A 7,830-nucleotide genomic window follows, 5' to 3' on the forward strand; every position below is an offset into this window, starting at 1 on the left:
CATGCGTTGTCTCTGTATTACAAATGCACAACATAGCAAAAACTGTTTTGCGCGGGACAACTATGCTCACTCTTTATTTATAGTAGAATCACTGAAATTCCACAACGCATAGAGAAGAACTTTATGTCTCACAGTCCATGGATGTATATTATACGTCCGTAATATAATAATAATATTATATTATGGATAAGGGGATCGGTGGTGGTATTTAATTAAGGAGTTCAGTGTAGGCAATATTTAAGTGTATGTGTGTAATGTGTATGACTTGCGACCATGTGTGTAGTAATCACGGTTTAAGGGGCCTCACTACAACTGCTGTCAATTTTAGCTTAAAAGACCTAAAGTGTTGACAAAATCAAAGTTAGTTAACGTTGTCTGATTTTGATTCTGAAAAAAATGTTAACTCATCAGAAAATTGTCTATCTATAGATCCTACGATGCCCTTTGTAAAAACTAAATTTTATATTATTGTGAACAGTAATTGAAAACTCGAAAATATGCATTTTTTCGAATTATAATTAAAACTAAAATTAATATAAAAAACGGAAAATGTTTCATGTTATCCACAGACATTTTTCTGCTGAATTCAAATATTTTTTCAGAGTCAAAATCAGATAATGGCAACTAACTCTAATTTTGTTAAAACAAATGCATGATTTTGTAAAAATCGTTTAGTGAAATTTGTATGGTTATCGAGTTATTGACATGTGAATGCGCGTACGAGAGAGGATAGCCGCATTTAAATTTAGCCACGATTAAAGATATATCTTTAATCGTGAATTTCACTCACACTAATAAACATTTACAAGTAACACATAGATTCCGAGCGGCTATAATTTAAATTTTCTATGTAACGAAAACACAATGACACGTAGATACAACATTTAAAAGTTGCCCAAAAATATTCATGTAAATGTTTACAATACATAATCACTTTATTCCATTTATGTTTTGCCTGCTTCCAAATAAACATAAAGACATATATACTAAAATTTTTCGGATGTTATGTAATGAATGCGACAAACTTAATTTGAAATTTTTGCCTCAAACAATTTATGTTGACTTTGAGGAAGCTATTCATTATCCGATTTTATCAGTGTGGCCGGAAACAAATATTAAAGGATGTAGATTCCATTTAGGACAGAGCTTGTCGACGCCAAATAATATTTTAATTTTTAATTGCCCCCGCCCCACCATACAGCACCACTATACCGCACAACCCGGTGTACGCCAACGGCCTATATTTGTCACCACCTATTCGCAAACACACACACACACGCACACACACACATACTGTCAATAATATTATCATAATCAAATGTGAATTATATAATAATAATTGTAATTATATACTCGTCGTATAATAAATAATAATTGTTCATCAAATCAGTCGCGTAATATCGTTCTTCCCCAAACAACCGTGCGTCGTAACGATATCATGTATTTTCTTAGTTCCATAAGTTAATTTGATTGTCCTTTTTATATGTAGTTGTGGTCCCGCTCAAATAGCCGGATATTGTCATTGTTTTTTCATGATATTGTTAACGCTGGCTCGAATAGCCGCTTATACATTTTTCGTTGAAGGAATCGTTTTTCTAATACAATGATATTATATCATTACCATCCATTACAGTCACCCACTTGTACTTCATTTTTTTCCAACCTAAACCTCAATTATAGACCAGTGTTTCTCAACCTTTTTCCTTTGGCGACCCCCTTTTTGAATTTCAATTTTTTAGCGACCCCCTACATATATTTATTTAAATACTATTAATAATCAATACGAAAATTACTGTGCATTGTACACAGCATAAAATATAATTTTATATATAATTATACAACGTATAATATTACAATAATTTTTAATCAACAAAATGTATACAAAATATTTACAGTTACATATAATACACACAGTTTTAATTCGGACGGGACAATAAATAACAAGTTGGTGACCCCCTGGGGGATCGCGACCCCCAGGTTGAGAAACACTGTTATAGACTATATTATTTATACTTGTGACAGTATTTCCATATAAGTATTTGATTCGAATCATATCAATTTTTAACTTAAAACAATTCACGATAACTAATTTTTGACATAAAAACGATTTAGACCGAAATAGTGAAATATAATAAAATTAAAAACAAAATAAATTAACTTAAATTACTTCTTAAAATGAAAAATTAATTCGTTAATTTAAAAAAAAAATTTAGTAAGTTATCAATAGCATTTAAAAAGCCAAAAGTAACTATACCAAAAGTTAAAATTAAATTAAATTTTTAAGTTTACTTTAACATTTTAAATTGTTGATGCCCAGCCTAAAATTTGAACTTTAAATGCTTTTTAAAAAAATTGTGCCCTTGTAACAATAAATCAGGAGCCTTACATTAAATTTTCACGCTTTTTTACTCAACAAATAAAATTTTATTGATATTTATAGAAAAAAAAACTAAAAAATGTATAAACTAACAATGTCCGTAAACAGCTCAAAATGAATCAAATTATTTTGAAAATACTAATATAATCATTCAGTGAAATTTTTAAGTATCTACAGTCATTCGTTTTTTAATTACAATAAAATAAGAAAATCGTTACATGAGATATCGAGTGAATATCAAATGTTGTAAAAATATGAATTTCAAACGCTCATAAAAATTTAATTTGACTTTCTAGTATACATTTTTTATTTGAAAAAGGTAGTCAAACGTATGATGAAAACTTATGGTGTATAGAAATTGCTAATATAAACATTTTGTCAAAATTGAATGTACCTACAGTCATTTGTTTTAGAGTTGCACCAAAAACCAAAAAAAAAATTCACAGTTTTCCATAATTTTTCTTTTGTTTTTCACGTCGCTTTTGAAAACTAATGGGAAATTTTTACTTTTGACCCCCAAAAGTACCTACTAGACGAACCAGGTTTTAACATTTTGTTATACCAAATTAAATACAAGATAATAACAAAATTATTATGAATCAAATTAAAAAAAAAAATTGACGTATATCCGCTAAATGCCCATCGCCCCTGCAGGCCCCAGTGCTGTGCACCGGCCTGCACCTATGATTTTTACGGCACTGAACATATGGCAACAACAATATTATATAAGTTTAATGAATTAATGGCTTAATTTTTTTTTAAATTATACATAAAGGAGAACATTTATAAATTAAAAATAAAATTAATTATTACACTATTTTACACTCACTTCGTGGATGATGTTGACCTTATTTTATTAAAACAATACAACAATATTACATAGATATATAGCATAAATGAACAAAGAATAGGATATAATATAGGTATTATAACATTTTTAATTTTAAAATAATTAATCACCATAAAATATTTTCCTCTATAGTTTGCAATGCCTTGTTATTGTGAAAACAATTTTATCCGGGAATATTTTCAGTATCCAAATTGGGAGATGAATCATATTCTTCCGTTTCATTTTCAGTAACATAACATGATAGACAAGGTAGAATACGAGTTATAAAACCCTATAAAAATTATAATAATCGAATATATAAGACAAATAAATTTAGCATAAAACTTAAATTAATTACCCTTTGCTTGCGTCTTACAGTATCATGATTAGGTGTTTTATTATGTTGGTAAAACATATCTTTATGTATTTTTGTAAGATATTCAAAACCTGGATATAATCATTTATATGTAAACATCATATTAAATTCTATGTTTTTACTTTTTAAAGTATACTTAGTCTAGACATAATTACTGTCAGTACTATGTTGTTGATGGAAGTGTTGACTTTTAAATGTTGCAATACTGTAAATATGCTATAATTAGTATCACGTACATGGCTCAATCAAAGAAACTATCGTAGTATCAATAACAATGTAGGTAGAGGATCATCTTACGCACATCGCCAATATCTGTTTTGTTTAGGTCAGGAAAATCTGTGTCACTAGTTTTCAGTCTCTTGCTACCTCTTAACACGAGTAAATGTTAACCACAGAACGATATCGTAGTACTGGTGATTTTGTTGACCGAGTTAGAAGTGGTCACCTTTGTTCTGTTCCAAAAAAATGGTCATTAAGGTGTGCGTGCATATAACAGCTGTACAAGCCATCTGTTGACGGACTAATAACAGGTAAATAGACACGAAAGATCAAAAAAGCTGGTACGCTTGTACGGACTAATAAAATGCTATGAGAAAGAGGTTAATACTGGGGCTTACTTTTATGAGAAAACTGTTTATGACTCTTTAGTGAAGCCTCTTACTTAATAATACATTGTTCGGAGGAATCGATTGGGTATTCCAACAGAAATCGGCATTTGGGCATAAGGCAAATACAACACAAGAGTGGCTTGAAAATAATGTTCCAAATTTCATTAAGGCATCTGATTGGCTCTCTGCAAGCCCGGACCTGAACCCGCTCAATTTTGGTTTATGGAGCATTTTAAAGAAGAGAGTGTAAAAAACATTTGTTTGGATTACTCTAACGAAGAAATGTAAAGGCAGCAGCAGAAATTCTTTTGGAGACCATTCGTACATATAATTTTGAACAGTGGCCGGAATGTTTACGTAGTTGTATTGAAAACAAAGGGGGAAAATTTTGAATAATTTATATATGATTCGAATTGTAATTAGTTATACTATTCAAATATATTAATTATAGAATTTTTGTTGATATGTTGTACTTGAGTTATATACGTATGAAGTACTGACAGTATTTATGTCTTGACTAAGTAGTTAAGAGTATGTAATCATCAAACTCACATATTCGATTGGAAGTAATAAGAGGTTCTTCTTGGAGTAATCTATGCACATACATATAATTCATAAGTGGTACTCTAACCAATTTCATTAATTCTGGTAAAAAATGTTTTCGGTTTATTTCATCATGTCTCACCCATATTATTACAGCAATATATACCTATTAATAAAGAATTTGTTTATAGAATTATTTACCATACACCAAGGCTGGGCAAGTTAATGATTTTTTTTAACTCAGTTAAGTTAATATGCACCAATAACAAAAAGTTAAAAGTTAATTTAAGTATAGGTTAACTCAGTTATGTTAAAAGTTAATACACACTTTTTGTTAACTTTTTATCAAGTTAAAAAAAGTTTATTTGTTTATACAACGCTAGCGTACTTTATTTTTTTTCCAACCCAAAACTAAATTATAGATATAGTGTTTATACTTCATATAGTATCTCCATATAAGTGAGATTCGAATGATATAAATTTTTAATTTTAAACAATTTACGAAACATTTTTATTTGACATGAAAACGAAATAGACTGAAATAATGAAATATAATAAAATTGAAAACAAAATAAATTAACTTAACTTACTTTTTAAAATGAAAAATTAACTCGTTAATTTCACGTTAGTTAAGAAATGTAGTGAGTTAACGGTTAAGTAAATGAAAAGCCAAAAGTAACTAGTCAAGATAAAAAGTTATAATAAAATTAACTTTTTAACTCGTTAATGCCCAGCCTTGCCATATACCATATATGAATTGAATTATATAAATTTGATACAAACATTTTCTTCTTCTACAGTATATAATTCATCGCTATCAATTAACTGCTTCAGTTGTTCAATATCTAAAGTTAAAAATCCAGCACATCTGAATACTTCACTGTAAAATAATCAAGCATCAGACAATTTTCATTTCTTTAATATAAAAAAAATATATCACTTACTCAAAATTTTTTAGAGCCCATTTAAAACATACATTAGGCATATTGAACATCATTCTTGAATCAGCTATTTTTTTAATTTTCAACCAATTTTCCCCATTAATTGATCTCAGAAGGAACTCAATACATAAATCTTGAACATCAAATAGTTGTAAGATATCAGCTCCTTTCAGTATTCTCTTTAAAATTAAAAAAATGCATTAAAATTATGAATCCTTTTAAAATATAAAAATTATTACTTCAACACTTTCTTCGTGGATTTGAATCAATGTACCAGTGTAGATATAATCGATCAAATTATGTAAAATATCACCATCAATATCTAGTAGGTGAATACACTTTTGATCATCATCTTTAGATTTTTCACTGAACATTTTTTCAAAATACATACAATTACTCATTAGAACATATTTGTGAACATGTATGATATCTCCATCTACTGTCTTTAAAGTGAAATCACACAATGTAGCGTTTCTAAATAAAAACAAATAATAATAATATATTATATAAAAATTTAAATACATTTATATCTAGTATCTAACTTGCGTAATTCGTTTAGTTTTTTATATGACAACTCTTGACGTTGTTGTTTCATCGGATTTATTGAGTAAAATTTACTCGGCTGTCTAAAAAATAGAAGCAATTTAATAACAATATTGAACATATGCTTAAAAATAATAAGTTTTAATATTTTAGATAGCTTAAAAGTAAAGTGCCTATGTGGAAGTGATAAACATTATATTTTGTGGTTTTATATTGTTTTATTGGTATACACAATTTTAATATAATATTTTTTTAATAGATACTTGAAGAGTTGAAAAAATTATAAATGAACTGTCATTATTTAAAGATATATTGGTTGCATGAAAAATGTATTAATTTAATGAACCAATCATGGGTCGTTAAATCATGTTTGAGGAACCATTACCTCAGTATTGATTCGTTAAATGTTTAATGATTGTCCAAGTAGCCTGGCAATAAGATAATATGTAAAGAATATAACCAAGTATTTAATATAAATATTATATTTATAGGTTTTGGTATTATAATAATACTATAGAGCTTATTTGTACTATTACAATAACAAGGTACCTGTTGTTCATGACATCTAGAAATTCGCTAAACTAGACCATTTTACAATTATTCCACCATGTAAATGATATGGTCCAAACATCCCGGTGCATTATTTTTCACACCGGTTTAGTCTAGCAAATTTCTAGTACTGATTACTTTTTTTTTATTATTATATTATAATACAATTTGATTAACTATCTATATATAAATGATATTCATAAAAATTACCTCCATTGTGTATTCATTATTGTCGAGTCTGTGTCTTAACGTAACTGATTTCAATGAATTGCTATATCTCCCAAACTCTTGAGTGACTGTACGTCAGATTCAGTACATAAATAGGTAGGTACACTGGAATCCTATTGTAGCCCAGCTCGATCGTCGATCATGAAATAATAATCGGCTACTATTTGGCATCAAACCTAAACTATTCTAATTGTGTATTTACCACGATTTTGAAGATCTATAATATGACAATATCGTCACATAAGCAATTATAAGTGCACTACGCGTAAAAAAGGTAAGTTGTTCGTACTTTTGACTATTTAGAATTTTAACGAGTACCTACCTACTGAAGATCATATCAATTGTCTAATAATTAATAATTATTATACTACCTATAGGTAAAGGTAAAATTCCAATTTGCAATTTCATTGATCGATTCGAATTTTGGTGTGTCTCACGTCCATGTTGACCTACTATAATAAATTATACGTCAATACGAGTATACGATCGAATGACCGATTTCAATGATACGACATCTGATAAAATGATAACTTGAGTGACCAGCAAGGACGGTGTATTTAAATTGATAAGTACACCTTGTTAACCAGATTAGTTAAAATAAGATATTATTAGTTTACGGAAGGGAACCCATAAGTCCTTACCACCCACGATGATCTAACTCATAGATCATAATATTATAATATCTATATTCTATGTATCTAAGGTCTAAATTAAACCCAAGGATAAACAGATTTTTTTACCGTGTTTAATTCGTGGTTCCACCTAGATCCTGCGACAAGTGATTCCAAGTAGGTACGTCAACTGGATGCCTTTGGACAAATAGAACGTCATAGACA

The 7,830-nt window shown here is 28.7% G+C and overlaps 1 protein-coding gene across 1 annotated transcript; it reads right to left on the minus strand.

Annotated features, from left to right (window-relative positions):
- Positions 1-3,200: 3,200 nt before the first annotated feature.
- LOC100570352 (kelch-like protein 2) lies at positions 3,201-7,765 on the minus strand. The gene is made up of 8 exons (XM_003240767.4): positions 6,977-7,765; positions 6,217-6,300; positions 5,914-6,148; positions 5,678-5,853; positions 5,517-5,613; positions 4,743-4,899; positions 3,565-3,653; positions 3,201-3,498 (listed from the first exon to the last, which is right to left on the minus strand). The coding sequence occupies exons 1-8, from the start codon at positions 6,991-6,993 to the stop codon at positions 3,391-3,393; spliced, it is 963 nt and encodes a 320-aa protein (XP_003240815.2). The 5' UTR covers positions 6,994-7,765; the 3' UTR covers positions 3,201-3,390.
- Between the last annotated feature and the right edge of the window lie 65 nt (positions 7,766-7,830).

Source organism: Acyrthosiphon pisum, chromosome A1 (genome assembly GCF_005508785.2).
Source record: "Acyrthosiphon pisum isolate AL4f chromosome A1, pea_aphid_22Mar2018_4r6ur, whole genome shotgun sequence".
Lineage (NCBI taxonomy): Eukaryota > Metazoa > Arthropoda > Insecta > Hemiptera > Aphididae > Acyrthosiphon > Acyrthosiphon pisum.

Bases quoted from the DNA above. Each gene is read 5' to 3' on its own strand.
- LOC100570352 (XM_003240767.4), bottom strand. The intron at 5,854-5,913 runs GTAATAATTTTT...TTAATTTTAAAG, and splicing joins TCCACGAAGAAAGTGTTGAA to AGAATACTGAAAGGAGCTGA. The intron at 5,614-5,677 runs GTAAGTGATATA...ATTATTTTACAG, and splicing joins TGGGCTCTAAAAAATTTTGA to TGAAGTATTCAGATGTGCTG.